This window comes from Amphiura filiformis, unplaced genomic scaffold (genome assembly GCF_039555335.1).
Source record: "Amphiura filiformis unplaced genomic scaffold, Afil_fr2py scaffold_125, whole genome shotgun sequence".
Classification (NCBI taxonomy): domain Eukaryota; kingdom Metazoa; phylum Echinodermata; class Ophiuroidea; order Amphilepidida; family Amphiuridae; genus Amphiura; species Amphiura filiformis.
The window spans coordinates 6,487-30,073 of NW_027305589.1; the positions used below are offsets into that span (position 1 = coordinate 6,487).

The following is a 23,587-nucleotide window of genomic DNA, read 5'->3' on the forward strand; positions in this document are numbered from 1 at the left end:
GCGTTTTCAATCTGATGGCGTTGTCGGTACCACCGCTCGGCATATCGTGTAAGGCATCTAGTTTATATAATAGGGACAGTGTACTTGTTTGCATTCGTTGATCAAGTTAATATGCGGAAATCACGACAATTTATTATTAATCATGTTAATAGAAATATGTAAACCATCATCAGATCTTACCTTATATAAAGGAAATGCCTCATCCAGATTACCAGAGTTCACATTAGTGCCAATAGTTATCCAGATACCCAAAGTAGATCCCGCACAAACTCCCAGTAATGTACCCCTACAAACACAATATGTTGGTGGTTTTATATCGGTAAAAGGTATAATGATTAACCGAATTTGAGCAAAACGTGAATTATGTATGCCTATAGTCGAGTTTTGCGAGAGCTGTCGGGCTACTTTTGACCTCTGTCGGATTGCTTTGGGGCTCTGTTGGGCTGCTTTGGGGTCCTGTCGGGCTACTTTCGGGCTCTGTCGCTTTAGTGTACTATCAGGCACTAAATAACTTATCCAGACAAAGCTTCGTTGCGCTCGGTCCAGCCTTTCGGTCTGGTTTCGCGCTACGCGCTCCTTCAAGTCCACGAAGGCCACAGCCATGTTTTGCGAAAGACATCTCTCTCAACCGGACCTCGGTGGAAGGATTATGAGAAAATATTTGTCATTAAATTGTGTATTATAAATTCACACAATTTATTTATAAATCGACGCCAAATCAACATCTTTTCGTGATGGTATAATATTTCTGGACGTATTTAAAGTATATAAAATTAGGATGAAGCAAGAATATTTTTGCCAGCCAGAGGGTATAAAGGCGATTTTGGTAGATCAAAAGTGGAGGGGCAAGTAATTTTTGGCAATTAATTGAGAAAACTATAAACCGTTAAAATTATCTACTCGCTGCAGCTGTCAAGTCTATTTTTTAAGATTTGGAAATGTTAGATATACAATACATATAGCAGGTGGAAAGCCGGGCAACGATATTTTTGCATCCCGTAAAGAGGATTGCTGAAGCAATTGAATACATGCATAAGAAAGAAAGAAAGAAAGAAAGAAAGAAAGAAAGAAAGAAAGAAAGAAAGAAAGAAAGAAAGAAAGAAAGAAAGAAAGAAAGAAAGAAAGAAAGAAAGAAAGAAAGAAAGAAAGAAAGAAAGAAAGAAAGAAAGAAAGAAAGAAAGAAAGAAAGAAAGAAAGAAAGAAAGAAAGAAAGAAAGAAAGAAAGAAAGAAAGAAAGAAAGAAAGAAAGTTAGGAAGGGACAATCTGCACGTAAGACCCGCACGTATGAATGAGGTCAAATTTTCATACCTCATTGTTGCTTTATTAAAATGATTTCTCACAAACAAAAAGCATCATATTAATAGTTAGACTTTTCTTCGCAGGTTAATTTTTCTTGACTGTCTTTAATATATTGTTTAACGGACAATTTTTTTTTTTTTTTTTTATTTTCAACATTATCTCCACGTCGCGTGTACGTTCTGTGTACGTGTGGGTGCACTTTTGTGCCTTGTGTATGATGTGGGTGGGTTTTGGATGTGCATGCGTTGGGTGGGTGTGTTGTGGTGTATTTCTGCGTGAGTTTGGTGAGTCTTTTATGCATACAATGGGGGGGGGCAAGAGTTTTCAGGCGTTTGCTTTTCGATAGACATCGTCCGTCTATTTTTGACGTTTTTCTTTTTCTTTTATTACTTTGTTGTTCTTTATGGAAAATAAATAAATTTGCATTTGAATATACTTACTTAGCATTAGCTCTTTTCCATAGCATACCAAGTGAGAATGCGCCAACCAGTGGTCCGCCAACAGCGCCAAATACAGAATATGATATTAAAACGAGGGACCCCATCTCGGTACTGAGGAAAGCCATACCCACCGCAATGGCACCAAACACGCCAGCTAATGAAAGAATTATATTAATAATTTGGAGTTACGTTATTATAAAGAAGCAAAGGTCTGTGCGTCCACGTACCTAATACAAAGACCAATAGTTTGCAAACAGTGGACCACATGTCGGTATTAAGGAACGCCATACCAATCACGATCCTTGACACCGTACACTGCAGTCGATGGAATAAGCAGCATTGGGTATCAATTACAATTGCAGGTCTAATACTTTTTAACAACTTGGTATTTAAAAAAAAATGAGATATGCTTGTAATTATGTAATAAGTTTAACTGCTTTTGATTTTGTTATATAAATGTAACGTTTTGGAAGCTGTGATTAAAACGGTTTTCTTGATATCGTATTGATGGTGACTGTTTTCGTTGATATTATTATCAAACCTGGAGTGAGGTTGCAAAGTGTTTGGGTATGTGGGGTTTGGTGGTGTCTATGGGGTGGATGGGATCAACACGGGACGAGCAGGTCAACATACATACATACGTAACCATATTTAAATTAGCTTTATACTCACTTAGAATTTTGGTGAGTAGCGTATCTGTCTTATCACTTTCCGCTGTCTCTGAATTCCTGACAACGTTGTGTATTGTCTCATGATGAGTTGATTTTCTCGAATGATTCCCCTTCCGCCATGTCCTTATTGGTCTTATAATATCAACCAATGTAACGGCTACCATGGCATTCAAACCAGATGACACTGTACTGTGGACAAAGGCAAGGAAACAGTTGTTACCCTGTGAGCTACGGGTTATTTCTGAAGGTTGAAATGTCTGCACCCCAAAGCAGACCAACCAATTTCAATTTTACTAGTTACCATGCATCCACACCAGAATTTACAGTGCGATATGAAAATGGCTTAATAATGTGATCAAACACAGTATTGTTCATTTAGAATAAAAACATGAAAAGATTTTGTATTTTACCTTAAAGTGCTTGCAAAAATACATGATATAAAGAGTCCCTGGTATCCTGGAATGTGGCCAAATTGCTCACTTACGTAATAAATCAGGATCTACAATATGTGCATAATATCACCTGAATTAGTGAATCCAAAAACATTGTTCAGCATTTTGCATGCGTTAACCCCCGGGTCATGTTTTGTAGGTACATGAAAAATTTATACCACAAATCCCCCATCCCGTTACGAAAACCTGACTACGCCATTTTATTCACCGGTACCCCAAGCTAGGGCCATCTTTCGGCGGCCCTGCTGTTAAGAGTGAAATGGACATTATTTTTATGTCAATACGCACCTGGTCGGATTTGGTGTAATTTGGAGGGCTTCTTGTTTCCTCGTCGGTAAGAATTTCATAGTAACCTTTTGGTAAAAAAACCAATCAATTTTGTATGACAAAGAACGCAATTTGCTTATGTGTCAGAAATACAAACGGCAGCTTTGAGAAGCGTTTTCAGGTTTATTATGAGGTTTTACAAAGTTAAGACATTTACGTTATCATTTAACAATCAGTGGAAAGAGCCACTGACCAAATAGGCTATTCCAGTTGAAATCCATCTACCCCTTATGGAAGACATGATCTTAATCCCCCACATAGAGAATGTAGATTTAAAATGGAGTCACTTATTCTGATAATCCCATACATGTGTGGAATACAGGTCCAACCATCACAAATTTGGTATGAAATGAAAAAGTACCTATCATCTGGGTGGCCACAAAGTAACATTAAAAACTGTTTAACATTGTTAAAGTTCGCTCAGAAACAGACACACTCTGCAGTTTGCAACGGTTAATGTAGTCGTGAACAAATGGTTGAACCGTTTGTTGCACTCTCTTGATACGGTACGTAATTTGATAATTACCATTAAATGGTAATACGAGTAATGTGTCAAAAAGGGCTCGTAATTGTTAGAAGACAATTTCTTTGCTCTTCATACACATTACACCATGTATTTTCTGGACAACTAAGTGTTAGTGCACTAAAACAGTTGTTCTGGAAATATGCGTTTGAATTTTCGTTAGTGCAATATAAATAGCCAAGAAATATCTTTTACCAGTTACGAGCCCTTTTCCAAAAGACAATTGACAACTATGGCTGTTTTATTGGATTTATATTGTCATATTGTCACAGGTTTATTCAAAGTATGTAGCATCAAGACAGTGCAACAAACAACTTTCATACACTCTTTGATAGCGAGAACCAATCAGAGCAAGCGTTAGAAAAATACGAAACATGCATTGATTGTGTATATTGTGCACTCTGCGTACTACGCGCAGTGTTTCGCACGCGTTCGCGTCGCGTAAGATTGATTCATTTTTCGGACGGATTGATGCATTTATATTTCTTTCTATTTTCCAACATATTTAGTGATAATTCGTTATAAAAACAGAAATATCACGCATTTTTCTTTCTTCTCGAGAAACTAAACAAAATAATGCACTCCTTGGGGGCTCGTGCATTAGACGCATCAACATCAGCGCGCGTGCATTATTTTGTCTAATTTCTCTCCCAACAAGTAATACGCGTTTATTAACCTATAAACGTTATCCGTTGCAAAACCTAGAGTGCAGGATTTTGCAAGTATTCATTTAAAAACAAACTCGTGGTAAATAAAGTCATGTCTGTTACGGCAAATATCGAAGGGGAGTTAAATGTGTCCTCTCCGTTACTTTGGAATTAGTCACAAAATGAATTGATATAATGAAATAATCGCAGCATACCTTTGTTAAATGTGGGCGTACTGGTCGTACTAGCTGGTAAATTAGAGTTATCTTGAAGCAAAAAAACAAGACCAAGACACAAAGTTTATTAAAGCAAATATTAATGCTACAACATTTGCCAGCCCCCCGGGTAAAAAGTAGGGGCGGCAAAAAAGAAGGGGCGGCAAAAATAAAATAAATAAAAGAAAAGGGCGGTACTTAAGGGGCGGCAAAAAAATTATGAAGAAAAAAGGGCGAAAAATTATTGAAAATTAATGAAAGTATACCTTTTTGACTGTCATCAAGGTGACAGCTCTAAGCTGTGTGGGTATTAGGGGGCTGTAACACCTGTAAAATGTAACTTGAAAAAAATTGGTGAAAAATTTATTAGCTCCTAACCTCCCCAACCACCCACACCCATCACCCCACCCCAAAACCCACTTTTTAGATTTTCCGGAGCCGTCCTGGCTGGAAAAAATCTGGTAGATTACTCAGCAGTGTAGATAAATTTTGACGATAAACAAGCTAAAAAAATACTTCAGATTATAGACAAGACTATTTTGAAGAACATTGTTTTATACATAGAGGTGCTTTGAATTCAAAAATTCAATTATATGAAGCAAAAAAATATAATACATATAATACACTTACCATCGCCATAGTAATACGTGTATATCACGAGCCCAGTAAAAGCCAAAATGAATTTTATGGTAACAATGAAAGGCAGATTGAGCCACACTGAACTAAAACGGGGAGAAATAGTATTGTATTTTAAATCGTCAGCAAACGTTTCACACAAATGAAATAGTTTTATCAAATCATTTGAGAAAGGTTTGCTCTAACTCAATCACTCACTCATTGCCTGATTACGTTTTCATTCAATCTTTTGTCCTGCTTGTCCATCTCTCAATAAGCCATTTTGAGGATTAGCGGACACAATAAAAGGGAGCTGTTTTGTTTGGGTTAAGTCTTTTAAATTTCCTAGAAAAAAATTCAGGCGCAATTCAAAAGACTTTACCCAAACTAAACAGCACCCCCCCCCCCCCATCGCTGTTAAAAACTACCATAGCAATAGATGAATACAATTTTGAATATATCGCCCTTGACTACAAGCAGGTTGCACTCATCACCCGTGTATGTCTGCAATCACAGATTGAACACAATACCGCTCTTTTCAAAGATACTAATCTTACAGGTGTGAGTGGTCAGCATTTGTTTGACATCTCTGGTTCAATGCATAGGTACCGCGTGAAGGTTGCAGTGTAAGGCGATATAGTTTAAAAAAATTGTATTTATCTATTGCTATGGTAGTTAATCCGTCACTTTGCAAACCAAACATTCATATTTTACAAATTACAAAAATTAGAAAATCATACATTGTAGTATTGTAATGTATTATACTTATATACTTACTTATGCGTTATACTTTTTTCAGGCTACTCATCCACGACTCACTTGTTCCAACTCACCCCCTAAACTCACTAAAACATGTCTATTTGAATGTCTTTAAACGGAGTTACACGTGGAAGTTTGTATCAAAGAAGCCAATCGCAACCTCGATTTTTACACGCCGATCTCATACATATTTCCATGACAATCTGCACGTACATGTTCGAATGAAGTCCGGTTTTTGCACCTCACTGCTACTTTATTATCTTAACTTTCCTTCGCATGTTCAATATCCTTGACTGTCTATAGGTTAAATACCACTAATTATGTATTACACGTGTTTCAATGGGAAAATGCCTAATTTCGGGTGGAATTTTCTCATATTCAGAACTCTCACAGTTCAATGCCACCAATATCAGGTGAAACTATATGATTTAGATGCCAAATGATCAAAAATTCAACATAGGTTGACCTGAGACTTTTCTTGTTTTAACGCACTGAACCGTAAACACCTTAAAATGACAGTGCGCCCTCGAAGCTGAAAGTTACAATATGATAAGGCGACTATTTACAAAAAACCGAAGCCGTGCGTATGAATTTTGGTACTATTACATCAAAAATGTCATATAATGAGAGAAAATGTACCATTTTGAAGCATCAAACTCTAAAAAGTACTTTTTGGCTATATAACTTGATCAATTTCAGCGATTTTAATGCAGTCTTTTCGAATGCCATGAAAACAAATAGTTCCTCGTCGTATTTCAATGTATCGCCCAGGCCTATTAGTGGTCTTTAACCTATATAAGCACAAAAGTGCTCCAATCTCGGGTAAAATGTCATGAATGTAAACATTGACATTTGCAATACATGTTTTAACAAGAAAATTTCTTGAAAACAGCATGACGAGTAAAATATCAATGATTTTCGGACACCCTGTATGATGACTGTTTCGCTGTTTTTGCTTCAACCTAGGACTATATCTGGAGATTCGTATCTGTAGCCTGTCCTAACACGATCAGATCAGATTAAGATTGATTTAGGGTTAGTGTTACGATATAGGCTTGCTGTTTAGTGTTAGAATTGTTGATTAGGGTCAGGTTCGCATTAGGAATAGGGTTTTTATAGGGCTAGGCTCATGGATATGGATAGAGATACGGCTAGGTCCGATAAATATATGTATGGGTTTAAAATAGAGTTATAGATCAAGTTAGGGTTCGGCTTGTGTTAGGATAGAGTGAGGCCACACAGGATGCTGTAGAGGCCCATAGACAACATGTACACAAAGACTAGGTTTTATTTTACACGTGACTATAGGCCTTACATGCGCCTTAAAGCTTAAGCAAAATGCCTAGCCTAGGCCTATACTGTATTTACACGTATAGGCCTATGTACGTTATTTAGGGCAAGGAAATCACCAACAAAATGTGCATGTGGGTCGAATTAACAAAGTGGCAAGTCTATATGATCATCAACATTGATTTTTTTCATCATTAAGCTTTCTATATGTATACGCACGCAAGCGAAGGTTGTTGAATTTAGAAGCCCTGAAATCACAGAAACCAGCCGTAAACCCAATACTAATGCCACAAGCCCCCCCCTCAACCCGTTACTACCTCAACGGGTTCTAAAAACATACCTTAGTAGTCGAAGAAGATGCACGTTTTCTTGCCAGGGCAAATACAGAGAAATATTGAGAAATGTAAGCAAAAAATAGCTAGAAAAGTCTCCATGACGAATATCAGAACCATAGAATTCAGTGTTTCTATAGGTTAAATACCACTAATTATGTATTACACGTGTTTCAATGGGAAAATGCCTAATTTCGGGTGGAATTTTCTCATATTCAGAACTCTCACAGTTCAATGCCACCAATATCAGGTGAAACTATATGATTTAGATGCAAATGATCAAAAATTCAACATAGGTTGACCTGAGACTTTTCTTGTTTTAACGCACTGAACCGTAAACACCTTAAAATGACAGTGCGCCCTCGAAGCTGAAAGTTACAATATGATAAGGCGACTATTTACAAAAAACCGAAGCCGTGCGTATGAATTTTGGTACTATTACAACAAAAATGTCATATAATGAGAGAAAATGTACCATTTTGAAGCATCAAACTCTAAAAAGTACTTTTTTGGCTATATAACTTGATCAATTTCAGCGATTTTAATGCAGTCTTTTCGAATGCCATGAAAACAAATAGTTCCTCGTCGTATTTCAATGTATCGCCCAGGCCTATTAGTGGTCTTTAACCTATATAAGCACAAAAGTGCTCCAATCTCGGGTAAAATGTCATGAATGTAAACATTGACATTTGCAATACATGTTTTAACAAGAAAATTTCTGGAAAACAGCATGACGAGTAAAATATCAATGATTTTCGGACACCCTGTATGATGACTGTTTCGCTGTTTTTGCTTCAACCTAGGACTATATCTGGAGATTCGTATCTGTAGCCTGTCCTAACACGATCAGATCAGATTAAGATTGATTTAGGGTTAGTGTTACGATATAGGCTTGCTGTTTAGTGTTAGAATTGTTGATTAGGGTCAGGTTCGCATTAGGAATAGGGTTTTTATAGGGCTAGGCTCATGGATATGGATAGAGATACGGCTAGGTCCGATAAATATATGTATGGGTTTAAAATAGAGTTATAGATCAAGTTAGGGTTCGGCTTGTGTTAGGATAGAGTGAGGCCACACAGGATGCTGTAGAGGCCCATAGACAACATGTACACAAAGACTAGGTTTTATTTTACACGTGACTATAGGCCTTACATGCGCCTTAAAGCTTAAGCAAAATGCCTAGCCTAGGCCTATACTGTATTTACACGTATAGGCCTATGTACGTTATTTAGGGCAAGGAAATCACCAACAAAATGTGCATGTGGGTCGAATTAACAAAGTGGCAAGTCTATATGATCATCAACATTGATTTTTCATCATCATTAAGCTTTCTATATGTATACGCACGCAAGCGAAGGTTGTTGAATTTAGAAGCCCTGAAATCACAGAAACCAGCCGTAAACCCAATACTAATGCCACAAGCCCCCCCCCCCCTCAACCCGTTACTACCTCAACGGGTTCTAAAAACATACCTTAGTAGTCGAAGAAGATGCACGTTTTCTTGCCAGGGCAAATACAGAGAAATATTGAGAAATGTAAGCAAAAAATAGCTAGAAAAGTCTCCATGACGAATATCAGAACCATAGAATTCAGTGTTTCTATAGGTTAAATACCACTAATTATGTATTACACGTGTTTCAATGGGAAAATGCCTAATTTCGGGTGGAATTTTCTCATATTCAGAACTCTCACAGTTCAATGCCACCAATATCAGGTGAAACTATATGATTTAGATGCCAAATGATCAAAAATTCAACATAGGTTGACCTGAGACTTTTCTTGTTTTAACGCACTGAACCGTAAACACCTTAAAATGACAGTGCGCCCTCGAAGCTGAAAGTTACAATATGATAAGGCGACTATTTACAAAAAACCGAAGCCGTGCGTATGAATTTTGGTACTATTACATCAAAAATGTCATATAATGAGAGAAAATGTACCATTTTGAAGCATCAAACTCTAAAAAGTACTTTTTGGCTATATAACTTGATCAATTTCAGCGATTTTAATGCAGTCTTTTCGAATGCCATGAAAACAAATAGTTCCTCGTCGTATTTCAATGTATCGCCCAGGCCTATTAGTGGTCTTTAACCTATATAAGCACAAAAGTGCTCCAATCTCGGGTAAAATGTCATGAATGTAAACATTGACATTTGCAATACATGTTTTAACAAGAAAATTTCTGGAAAACAGCATGACGAGTAAAATATCAATGATTTTCGGACACCCTGTATGATGACTGTTTCGCTGTTTTTGCTTCAACCTAGGACTATATCTGGAGATTCGTATCTGTAGCCTGTCCTAACACGATCAGATCAGATTAAGATTGATTTAGGGTTAGTGTTACGATATAGGCTTGCTGTTTAGTGTTAGAATTGTTGATTAGGGTCAGGTTCGCATTAGGAATAGGGTTTTTATAGGGCTAGGCTCATGGATATGGATAGAGATACGGCTAGGTCCGATAAATATATGTATGGGTTTAAAATAGAGTTATAGATCAAGTTAGGGTTCGGCTTGTGTTAGGATAGAGTGAGGCCACACAGGATGCTGTAGAGGCCCATAGACAACATGTACACAAAGACTAGGTTTTATTTTACACGTGACTATAGGCCTTACATGCGCCTTAAAGCTTAAGCAAAATGCCTAGCCTAGGCCTATACTGTATTTACACGTATAGGCCTATGTACGTTATTTAGGGCAAGGAAATCACCAACAAAATGTGCATGTGGGTCGAATTAACAAAGTGGCAAGTCTATATGATCATCAACATTGATTTTTCATCATCATTAAGCTTTCTATATGTATACGCACGCAAGCGAAGGTTGTTGAATTTAGAAGCCCTGAAATCACAGAAACCAGCCGTAAACCCAATACTAATGCCACAAGCCCCCCCCTCAACCCGTTACTACCTCAACGGGTTCTAAAACATACCTTAGTAGTCGAAGAAGATGCACGTTTTCTTGCCAGGGCAAATACAGAGAAATATTGAGAAATGTAAGCAAAAATAGCTAGAAAAGTCTCCATGACGAATATCAGAACCATAGAATTCAGTGTTTCTATAGGTTAAATACCACTAATTATGTATTACACGTGTTTCAATGGGAAAATGCCTAATTTCGGGTGGAATTTTCTCATATTCAGAACTCTCACAGTTCAATGCCACCAATATCAGGTGAAACTATATGATTTAGATGCCAAATGATCAAAAATTCAACATAGGTTGACCTGAGACTTTTCTTGTTTTAACGCACTGAACCGTAAACACCTTAAAATGACAGTGCGCCCTCGAAGCTGAAAGTTACAATATGATAAGGCGACTATTTACAAAAACCGAAGCCGTGCGTATGAATTTTGGTACTATTACATCAAAAATGTCATATAATGAGAGAAAATGTACCATTTTGAAGCATCAAACTCTAAAAAGTACTTTTTGGCTATATAACTTGATCAATTTCAGCGATTTTAATGCAGTCTTTTCGAATGCCATGAAAACAAATAGTTCCTCGTCGTATTTCAATGTATCGCCCAGGCCTATTAGTGGTCTTTAACCTTTAATAAAATGGACACATTATGTGCATTTTCCGCGTTAGCAGCGCGTTCATTTCTTATCTTGACTGTCTTTAATATATTATAAAATGGACATATTATGTGCATTTTCCGCGTTAGCAGCGCGTTCATTTCCTATCTTGACTGTCTTTAATATATTATAAAATGGACACATTATGTGCATTTTCCGCGTTAGCAGCGCGTTCATTTCCTATCTTGACTGTCTTTAATAAATTATAAAATGGACACATTATGTGCATTTTCCGCGTTAGCAGCGCGTTCATTTCCTATCTTGACTGTCTTTAATATATTATAAAATGGACACATTATGTGCATTTTCCGCGTTAGCAGCGCGTTCATTTCCTATCTTGACTGTCTTTAATATATTATAAAATGGACACATAATGTGCATTTTCCGCGTTAGCAGCGCGTTCATTTCCTATCTTGACTGTCTTTAATATATTATAAAATGGACACATTATGTGCATTTTACCGCGTTAGCAGCGCGTTCATTTCCTATCTTGACTGTCTTTAATAAATTATAAAATGGACACATTATATGCATTTTCCGCGTTAGCAGCGCGTTCATTTCCTATCTTCACTGTCTTTAATATATTATAAAATGGACACATTATGTGCATTTTCCGCGTTAGCAGCGCGTTCATTTCCTATCTTGACTGTCTTTAATAAATTATAAAATGGACACATTATGTGCATTTTCCGCGTTAGCAGCGCGTTCATTTCCTATCTTGACTGTCTTTAATATATTATAAAATGGACACATTATGTGCATTTTCCGCGTTAGCAGCGCGTTCATTTCCTATCTTTAAATACTGACTGAATAAGTGACATCGCTTTGTAACATGACAGGGATTTGGTCTTACAATATACGACGTATATGGGAATCGCAACCTCTCTATCATTCACGTCATTCACTTACATCTTGGCATCTCTGAGAGACTTTGCAGCCAACATACGTTGAACAGATGTCTGACTGACAGCCCACAAAGCAAGATTATTAAGACAGCCACCAACAAACATTGACGGGAAAGACATTCGAGCTGTGAGATCCTTAGGAAAGCTGAAATTAAATATATACACCACAGAAACAACAAGCAATGGATTTATGTGAGAAATATATTACAAAGTACAAATCAATACAATTGATGAATATAATTTAAACAGTGCTTTCTGCTGACTTGATTTTAATATAAATGTTGCCGAGTAGCATCCAACTAAAGACTTCACAAAAAGTTACCTGGGCCTTAATAAAAATCAGATAATTAATTGTGTTTCCAACTAATTGCGTGTCCCAGGTTAAAGAATAAATGAAACAAAAAACAAAATTTTGAGTTGAATGGGGAATTAAAAAAGAATTTAAAATGCTTCCGATGTTAATGTTCTGATTAACTTACTAAAACAAGTCCATTCGTCCTTGATCTTTGTTGAAATTCCACACACGTTTCACTCCACCAACTTCTATGCATCCCATAATAAGCACAGTGATTAATGTACCAAACATAACGATGAACATGAACACATCAGTCCAGATCACGGCTTTCATTCCACCCTATAAGTCAATTAATAAAACTAGTAATCAAACAAGTAAACAATCAACTAATCAATTGACTCAATCACTCAATTATTCGAAACGATCAACAATCAATCAATCAATTATTGATCGACTTAATCCATCAATGATCAAAAGTTTACGGTACAAAAACAGCTGCGCGGATTCCTGATTGTCCAATGAACTCACGCTGTTTATTTGTGTACAGTAAGTTTATAACGCTTGGCCTGAGTACGTACCTCTTTTAAGAGCCATTTTTGTTTTCAAAATCTCCTCCTACATTCAAAACTGGTACATTGCAAGTGAATTTCAGTTCAGTAAATATCACCTCAAATTTCAATAAATTTGATAATATCAGAACAATGTTCAGAAATTCAGAAATTTTACCGCCCCCCTCCAAAAAAAAAATCATTTATTTATTAATAATAATAATCTTTCTTTATTGAGGGTAATTCCACTTCAGTGTCAAGCACTGCTTTCCAAGCAGGCCCTCATACAATTATACATAATGTAAAGTACATAAATTGATAAACGGTAAATACACATGATAAATCAAAAGCATAATATTGGTTACATATAGCAAAGATTATACAAAATACAAACTAAAGTTAAGATGTCTTTATAAAAGCACAATTTATAAGGGAATAGAAATACAAGTTATTTAGCAGAAATATTTGTTTGCACTTTAAATTGATACAAAGACATATTATTTAATTCTTTGCGGATTTGAGGTGCAATTCCATTCCAAGTATTAACAGCTCTGACATGGAATGTACGCTTGCCTGAATTTGAATTACATTTTGGTGCAACCAAAGTGTTTGATGTATGATTCCTGGTAATATGCATATGACTATCATGAACAAATTCAAATTGAGATGATAGATAAGATGGCCCTATATCTTAAACACTTAAAAACTAAAACGAGAAGTTGATTTTGCCATCTATCATTTAGTTTTATCCACTTTAGTGCACTCATTAAGTTACTTATTGGTGTTCTAATATCTGCAGATAAAATTGTCCTGGCTAGCTGATTTTGTAACACTTGCAGCCTTGTTTGAAATTCACTAGAAAAATTACTCCATACAGAACTTCCATAATCAAATTGAGGCATAACAAGTGCATTTGATAACATAACAATGGTTTGACGAGGCAGGAAGTATTTAACACGCCTAATGACACCAAATTTTTTAGAAACATTTTTACATAAATAATCTACATGAGCTGACCAAGAAAGTTTAGAATCAAGTTTTACTCCAAGATATTTAAACTCATGAACTCGTTCAATAATAAAACTACCCTCAAATGTTAGATTTATATCATTAAACTTTTCAAGCATGTGGTTGGTACCAAAGATCATAAACTTGGTCTTATCAACATTTAAAGTAAGTTTGTTTACGTGAAACCAATTTGCTACACTGTGAAGACTTGACTCCAGTTTAGCTTGCAATTCCAAAACATTCTTTCCTTTACACATTAAACTTGTATCATCTGCATACATAATGGTTTTACAGTTAACAGCATTAGGCATACAATTTACAAAAATAATAAATAACAAAGGACCCAAGATTGATCCTTGCGGAATTCCAATATTTACATTTTCAAAATCAGATAAAGAAGAATTGACACTAACTGTTTGAGATCTTTCATACAAATATGATTTAAACCACAGAAGCTCTATGCCTTGAACACCATATTTTGCAAGTTTTTTAAGAAGTATTTCATGGTTGACCGTGTCAAAAGCTTTCTTTAAATCAATAAATATAACACCAGTAGCAAATCCACTATCCATGTTCTTAAGAATAAAATCTTCTACATTAAGTAAAGTTGTGGTAGTTGAATGGTTGGCACGGAAACCAGATTGATCTTCAGAGAGAAGACCTGCATTAGTCATAAACATATACAATTGATCATGAATGGCCCTCTCAATAATTTTGGAAACAATTGGAAGAACAGAAATGGGCCTATAATTTCCAACATCAGTTTTGTCACCTGATTTATAGATTGGTGTTACTTTTGCTTTGTTCCATAGATCAGGGAAAATAGACTTACTTAAAGATATATTACAAATATATGCAAGACAATTTGAAATGTAAGGTCCAGCTAATTTGAGCAGCTTGACATTAAATTCATCTAGACCAGTTGATTTATCAATCTTCATATTGCGTATCTGATCGATCAAAAACAAACTCAGGACTAATTTCCTGGAATTTAAATTTAGATGATGAATTACATTGTTGAGAGCAAATAGAATTACATGTACAATTTACATTTGCATTTGTATCAAATTTTTTTCCAAGTTCATTACCAATTGATGTAAAATACTTGTTAAATGTGTCTGCTATATACTTAGCATTTGGAACATCATTATTAGAATTAATGTTAGGCACAGTGGATGATTTACTTCTTGGAATAATTTTCTTAATACTTTTCCACAGTTTTGTACTATCATTCATGTTATTAACAACAGCTTCGTTACAATAATTCTTTTTAAGATAATATCTCATATTGTTAACTTTATTCCTTAAAGTTTTTGCCATATCCCAATCAGCTGGATTGTTTGTTTTGTGTGCTTTATCAAAATAGAAGTCTCTATCTTTACTTAATCTTAGAAAATCACTATTGATCCATTCAGGAAGGTATCCTTTAATCCATTTTTCTCTAAAAGGTGCATGCTTATCACATGCTTCAATAAAAAGTGATTGCCATGTGCTAAGTGCAATGTTTACATCATCAATATCTTAAATTTGATTCCAATCAATATTTTGAATAGTATTAATAAAATCAGCATCATTAAATTGTTTAAAACATCTAGTCTTAACATTTCTTGGAGGAAGTTTTATTTGTTTATGTTTACGAACTACATATCAATGAATGGTCACTCAGACCTAAACTGTGAACTCCTGATGAAATTACATTTTCTGGCTTAGATACAAATATCAGGTCAATTTTTGTTTTACTTGTGGGTGTTACCCTTGTATATTCATTAATTAATTGCTTCATATTTGAATCATTTGCCAGAGTAGATACCTTTTTAGAATAAAAAGTCTTAGCTATATCTAAGTTAAAATCTCCTAGGATATACACTTCATCATATAAGTTGTTACATTTCTGGAAAGTATCATTAAGTCTATCTAGATAATCAATAGTAGCAGTTGGTGTTCTATACACAGTACTTATCAGAATAGGTTTAGTACTAGGTAAATTGATTTCTATGAAAAGAGCTTCAATGTCATTGTTATGGAGATCATTATTCTGTTTACATGACAAGCTGTCCTTAACATAACAAAGAATTCTCGCTATTCACAATAAGGGCGCCGCCAGCGGTTTGCGATGTAATCGTGATGTATCATGGGAAAAGTGTCGACATCCAAGTCCGCGCAATACGAATATTACCATGCTATTACATAGGAACATGTGACAATATTTTTTTATAGTTTGACAAAATAAAGGTGTTACACGCGAATCGATACTCAATAATATTTAATAATGTGATTTGAAATGTGCACAATTAATTTTTTCTCTATCGATTTGCGTGTAATAGCGTTATATTGACAAACTAAAAAATATTGTCACGTGTTCCTATGTAATAGCATGGTAATATTCGTATTGCGCGGACTTGATGTCGACCTTTTCCCATGATACATCACGATTACATCGCAACCTGCTGGCGGCGCCCTTATTGTGAATAGCGAGAATTCCACCATGAGATATTCCATTTTGCCTATCTAACCTAAAAGTATTATAACCATTAATATTAATTTCTGAATCATCAATTTCATCATTTAACCATGTTTCTGTAAGAAACAAAACATCAATCTTATTATTATTATACATAAGTAGGTTAACATAGTCAATTTTGTTTATAAAACTCTGGATGTTGATATGAGCAATTTTGAGCCCTTTTTGTAATTTGCATTGAAGATCAACATAATTTTCTTTGAATGGGAGTTCCTCATTACATATTTTGTAGAAACAAGATTTGCAAAACCAATTATTTGATTTCTCAAATTCATGAGAGTCAATGCATGTAATATGATAATCAAGAGTACAATTTTTACAAGTTACATAAATATCATGTCTAACAATTTTGGTTGTACATTGAGCACATCTTAGTTTACTAATATTGTCATTACATGTAGAGACCTTTGAGTTTACGGATTCAGTTCTGTTGTTCTCATATCCCATAAAAAAGATATATAATTCTTTGCTAGTTGTATAATTCCTTTTCTATTAAGATGCAAAAAGTCTGTTTTGGTGAGATGAGATAATGATATATTTGAGTTATTAACAAAAGCGTAATTAAATTCTTTGCAGATTTTTAACAATCTAGCATTGAATTCGTTGATCCAAATGCAACGTCCATGGTTTGCTTGAGTTGTTAATGATGATATATCAATGCTGATGTCACTCTTCACATTTGTGATCGCTTTAATAAGTTCAATGCATCGATCGACCCGCCATTTTAGGCTAATTCAATACATGTTGTGCACCATAATGTAAAAAAGCGCGCGCATTTATTTAGAGTGACGCACAGGCACAACGCCTATACGTTGATCAACAAGCCTCAGCACACTTTACAGATTGTCGCTGACCACTTTGGCCCACATCATTCCATAATCCGTTTAAAAACAACACAGGGAATTTGCAGCTTCAGGAGCGCACACGTAGACATTCCACAAATGACCATCGTAACCAGGATCAGCTCTCCGAGTTTCGTACGGGTTACAACGATACAATTAGCAGTATATTCCTTGTCCAGGAGAATTTCAGTTAGCATCCTGGACAATCGATTCTTTTGTTATGCAAGGCTCACTCAGTCATTTAATGAGGCAATACAAATGATCGAATTTGGTGTTGAAATGAGCTAAATTTTTAGTTACACCTTTTCGATGTAAAATTAATTTTCTCGGCCAAATGAAAAGCAATCATTTTCATTTTTTCAGTAAATGTCAAGAAAAATTGTAGTGCTTGATACTGTATTTTTTTTTTCAAATTCTAGTGTTAAACTTAGGCGTGAAATTTAGTCATTTAGTGTAAGATTTTCGATTTTGATAGGCTTAAACTCTGCCCGCGAGCCTTTTTTGGATCAACCTTTAGCTTTTCAAAGTAAGATAGTTCGCTAATGAAGGATTTTTCCCAACTTTCTAACGCACATCACCGTGAGCGATATATCATAGTTTTGTCAGAATTTGCGTTTTCATTTCACCATTTTTACTGCCGGCTGACCATTTTTCAAAATCAACGCGTGAAATCTATAAGGCTCGTACTAGCATTGTGGATCGATATCCCTGGGTTTAATAGGAATACCGGCATGGCTACATTGTTGCTAGAACTTCAATATAGCAAAGAAATTCCCAGGCCTATAGCGCTCCTACTGATCATGTTTAACCAGAACACTCAATTGGGGATTTGGGCTACCAAATCGCTGGTCGGGCAATTTGTTTTCAATGGAAAATTGACCTGGATAAACAACAAAGGAAATATCGACTATTTCTGCTGGTTGCTCTCGAGATACAAGTACTGAGTTAGACATTTTCGGAGCATGAAGGGAAAAGGGTAAAACAAAAAACGGAAATTCTGACAAAACTATAACATATAGACCCACACGATGTGCTTTACAGGGTGGGAAATATCTTTCTTTAGCACACTATATTAGTTTGAGACGCTAAAAATGAATTCCGTAAAAAGCTCGCGGGCGAACTGAAGGCCTATAAAAATCAAAAATATCACACTAAAAGACACAATTTGATGCTTAATTTTAACACCAGGATTTGTAAAAAAAATGTATATCCAAGCAAGTCAAGTTTTTAACTGACATTACTGAAGAAAAAAATTGCTTTATATTTGACCGAGAAAATTAATTTCATAGCAAAAAGGTGTATCTCTGAATTGTGCTGATTTTAACATGTATTGATCGACTTTTAGCGCGACTAAGCATTTCTAAAGAATCGGTTGTCCAGGTTGCTAACTGATTTCAAGCTAACTCAACTTTTCCACGAGAGCGTACTAAACCACCGCCAGGGTTCGAACCCGCAACCTCTTGCTCCATAGTCGAACGCCTTATTGATTGAGCTTACTTGACTGCTATGGTCAAGTCATGGAAAGCACATTTTCTATCAAACAAATATTTTACACCATCTCCCGACACAACCCAATTGGTATTTAGCCAGTACGGTTTATTCAGCCCCCTTCCAGACTAGTCTCGGAATTTTGCGGGAAAAAATAGTCCATACTTTTTATGTCAAGCCTTTACAAAGAAAGAAAGAGGTTTACGCATCGTACACGGGAACAAATTAATAATGCCCAATATAGCATACGGCATATTTTGCAATTATTAGCATTATATAACACTCACCAGTGCGGTGTAAATGGTACAAAGAGAGCCCGTTATCAAAATTGTTTTCCACAGCTCAAAGTCAGTTACTGTAAGAAATATAACAAAACAAGACACATAAATCCATGGCAATTCGATATATTAATATAGGTATAGAGGCCGCGAGCCCGGCAGGGTGAGGTCCGTGATTTCGATACTAAAGACTTGCAACTTATAGAGTTTCAACATAAGGACTGAAAGCAAGGTTAAATAAAACCATTTGTTAAAATGTTAAGCTAATGCATCAGGGGTGTACCGACAGGGGAAGCTGGAAGTTGAAGGTAAACCACAACTGAAAGGTCTTTGACCCGATCGACAGCCCCCCCCCCCCCCTCCACATTTTCTTCATCAAAATTTAGTTTTGGATATAAAAAAAATATATATTTATTTCATTATCCAAGTGAGATCCAAAGACGCACTGACTTGTTTTCTCACACATATATCACCATAAAAATGCTTGCTGGCAAAACAAAATTGCTGAAAAGATTACCATTAGGCGACGAAAAAAAAAACCCTGTTCTACGGGCGAACGGACCTTTGAAGTAGGGTCGGTTTCTTTTTCTTTCTTTTTTTAAAAATGACCCAAAAAATCACCAAAATCTGTAAATGATTTGCAATTTGAGAGAATACAAAAAAACATTTTGTTCCTGAAATTTCCGAAATTTGGGTCGGCATTCAGTTGTACAGGAAAAAGATTTCTCCCAATTTGTTCAAAATCTGGGTCGGTCAGGCCCGTAGAACAGGGTTTTTTTTTTGGTTTTTTGTCGCCTTACCTGCCTGGATAGCTAATGCCGGTGAATATGTGACGATAGCCATGTAAAACGTTGTCTGAAGGAAGAATATGGCTGCTCCTATTATCCGTAATGTTATGTCAAATCGAAGCTGGAGGTACTAGAATAATAGATAGATAGATAGAACCCTCACATCAATAATGATTATCATAATTGGCAGAATAACGATTCGTGTGTTTGTTAAAATCGCGTTTCATGAATTATCTTGAATTTGCGAGTAGGGACCAGATGCTAGAGAGCCAGCGGGCTATCATTGGTCATACGGGTCATATTCTGGTAGCTATGAGGGCGCACACCACTAAATAAACTCCCATTGAAATACGTGTAAATTTACATTAAAGTAAGTTTGTTTTTCTACCCCATGTAAAACCATTTTTCATATTTTTGTAGCACCAATGTCTTAAATAAAGATTAAAATTTAATTTAAAATGGGTTTTTTGAACCTGAACAGCGCCACCCTTATTTTCAGCTTGCACGAATGCCTCCTTACCATGTCCGTACGCGGATTACTTTAGGGAGCCAAACTTTTTGACCAGATCAAGATGCACCATTTTGTGATATTCTGAACATTGATCAATTGCATATCTTTTAATGTAATTATAATAAACAATCATGGCTACTCATCTTGCTCCCAAGGGACAACCACTTGTTTGCACTACCGACCTATGTTTACCGGGACTATCAAGGGTTACACCAAATGCGGAAGGATTTAGTGGTGTGCTGCCATGACTCGTATGGTCAATGATAGCGGGCAGCTTATCAATTATTTAATGGTGATTCTGCATAACAAGGGAACTACAGAGGGCGACATAGACATACAGGGTTAGTTACCGGTGCAGCGCCGCACATGAGAAACATGATTCTAACAAACATGGATTTTATACCCTCCTCAAGTTCACATAATTATTGGACAGCCACGTCAATGTTGGTTGTTCAACATACTAAACGATGAAACTGATCAAATTACAGAGTTCGGGACTGTCAAATTCGGATCTTTAAATAGTATTTATACGGTATTTCCACTTGTGGATATATTTATTGGATTGAAAAATAATAAAATCTTAATCATTTTATCAAGATAGTATAATTATAACCCGTAGCCAGAATACCGATTTTGATCTATGAAAAGACTCAATCCTTTTGACATTTAGTCTGTTTAATTAAAGATTGAGCCACACATTGAAATGTAATTGAAATAAGGGACTTTCTTTGTTGCGATTTATCGTGCAATTTATTTACGGCGATATACCTACCTCATTAGCGCTGGTAATTTCCAACCCATAGAAGACAGGGACATAGAGAATTGCTATCAGAGGGTATAGCCAACACAAACCAAATATGACATCAATATACAGTCCACCATATATGAACGTCTCAGCTGGGTTGCCTAATAGAGACACCGGTGATATGAACGAGGCTAATAATGTCATGGCAACTGGGATGCTAAATACATTACGGTTGGCGAGAAGAAATCTGTAAATAAAATGATATCAATCAAATAGAAAAAGAAAAAAAGAAAAAAAAGAGGCAATTTTTTATAATCCGAAGGCCAGTATAAGTCGAATACCAAATCACTACAAACTAACCGTATGTAACTCGTGAAGTGCCTCATATAGCAACCGTGGCTTCACGACATAAAGTTGATAACGTCGCCTTCTACAAACAGTATAACACAGAGGGGCGGTTACGTATCGTCCGTATGTGAAAACTACCAAATAGTCCGACGTTTTTGCTTGTTTTTCCATTGTGGTGATGCACCCAGGTAGCGTGACGTCTGCGAAGGATATTTGAGCTGGAATAGCCCAATTGCCTCAGGCGAAGGTCGCGTTCTGGAAAGCTGGATCGAAAAAGATCATCTGAACTGGAATATCATATTTGTTACTCAGCCCAATGATTAGCTTTGTGACTTTGTTCTACTGCACGTGACGTACGGACTGGGGCAGGCGAGAAGTCTGGTAGACTCTTGGGCTTTGCAATAAACATAAGCCCGGGTGGTAATATTTTGGGTAGGTCGAGAGGGGGTGCAAGCAATTTTTTGCACACCGTATGGACCCCCTCCTCTCAGCTAATAATTATTACACATCAGTCCCTTATGAAGAGTACAGGGGAGACTGGAAAGCGATGCATGCAATGAAAGATAATATTCAAGGGAAGAGCCAAGGAAGGAGCATTAGGGGGCTGGCATTTTCTTCGGAAGGGGGTCCCAAAAATACATAGAATTTTCAGAACAAAAATAGGGGGGTTATATTTTTTTTTTTTTTTCAAAATAGGGGGGTTATAGAATTATTAAGGGCTGGTGACTCAAATTTTCGCGCGCTGCTCGCGCATTCTTTAATTTCGCAATCGAAATGTGCGTACAATCTATGCTAAATCTATGCGCCTTATTTACACTTGCAATAACAATTATAATGCGCTCCGCACCTTTTTCTTCACTTTTTAAGTTTTGGTGTGCTCCGCCCCTTAGTTCCAGCAATAAATAATTTTTCTTGAGTCTGTGTAGTTGGAAGGGGGGTCATAAAAAGTTTCGGCCTGCGATAGGGGGGTCGTAAAAATTTTTGCCCGCGATAGGGGGGGTCAGGTCATAAAAAAATTGACTCCGGTCACCCAATATATTTGGGAGCCCCCCCCTTCCGAAGAAAATGCCAGCCCCCTTATATACAGGGGAGCTGCCAGGACTTTTTCAAAAGCAAAGGTAGGACAAGGGAACAAGGGAACTTTCATGGCGGGTAAAAAAATATCAGATCGACCAACATCCCACAGGAAGGCAAGACTTCTCACATGGGTGGGCAGCTGCTACCACCAACACCACCCCCAACTCCAAGCCACTCCCCCAGCCCTTAGCTACGCCACTGTTTGGAATCGCAATAGGGATATCAAAATTCAGAGTGGAAACATCCGGTAACTTTATACTTAATTTACGAGATTCCTTCAAAGCGTAGAACTTCTGAAGCAGTGCTATTGGCATTTATCGTTAAACATAACATGTTGGAGGAATCTCAATTTGCTTTTTGTACTCACTGTTGTGTAGATTGATGCCCTCCTCTCACGACGCCATGATAAAGCCCAGTTACAACAGCAAACACTAAAAATACAGAAAATACAACATAGTCCCAGATTTCAAGCGGATAAGTATTGGTAGCCATCTTGTGAATCGTTACAACTTATCAAAGGCCTTTATCTCTCCAGTTAGTCACGTTCCGTTACAGTTACTAAATGATTGCATAAACGAACTGGCCGATATCTTTCACTTCTTCTTGATCTGTTGATATTATGAATGCATGCGGGGTGGACCCTTTGCTTTGACAAATGGCAGTATTTTTTTTGCTACGATGTACGATGCTTTTTAATAGCTTTAAGGTGGTTCTACACCCCTTGTTAAATTTGTGACTCATTTTGCATTTTTCTCAAAAAATAATAAAACACTGGTAACAAAAGTTATGTATATTGTAGGGGCAAGGAATTTCAGTGCATGACAGTAATTTCCTACAAACAGGAAGTGAAAGTTTGGCTTAAAAGTCGGAAAAACTGCCAAAAGTCGGCCTATGAGTATAGTATCATTATTAAGATTAATTATTCATTATTAAAAAGCATTAATGGTTACCAGAAAAGGCTACAGTTTGTAATTAAAGGGTGACAATTGTTATGTTTAGAGGTAAGTTTCATGAGAACAAAGCATTTAGCAGTGGGTGTGTTTGTATGAGAGCTGCTGATTGGTCAGCTTCCAGTACACACACAT

At 36.4% G+C, this 23,587-nt stretch overlaps 1 protein-coding gene across 1 annotated transcript; it reads right to left on the bottom strand.

The window, feature by feature from the left end:
• Nucleotides 1-180: 180 nt before the first annotated feature.
• On the bottom strand, nt 181-22,994 carry LOC140145067 (sodium-coupled monocarboxylate transporter 1-like; the record flags this gene model as incomplete). The annotated part of the gene is made up of 9 exons (XM_072166853.1): nt 22,870-22,994; nt 21,105-21,324; nt 19,834-19,951; nt 14,318-14,565; nt 12,533-12,687; nt 12,058-12,198; nt 2,413-2,600; nt 1,741-1,894; nt 181-286 (listed from the first exon to the last, which is right to left on the bottom strand). Coding segments are annotated over exons 1-9 (1,455 nt in total), but the record flags the coding sequence as incomplete, so codon positions are not given.
• Between the last annotated feature and the right edge of the window lie 593 nt (nt 22,995-23,587).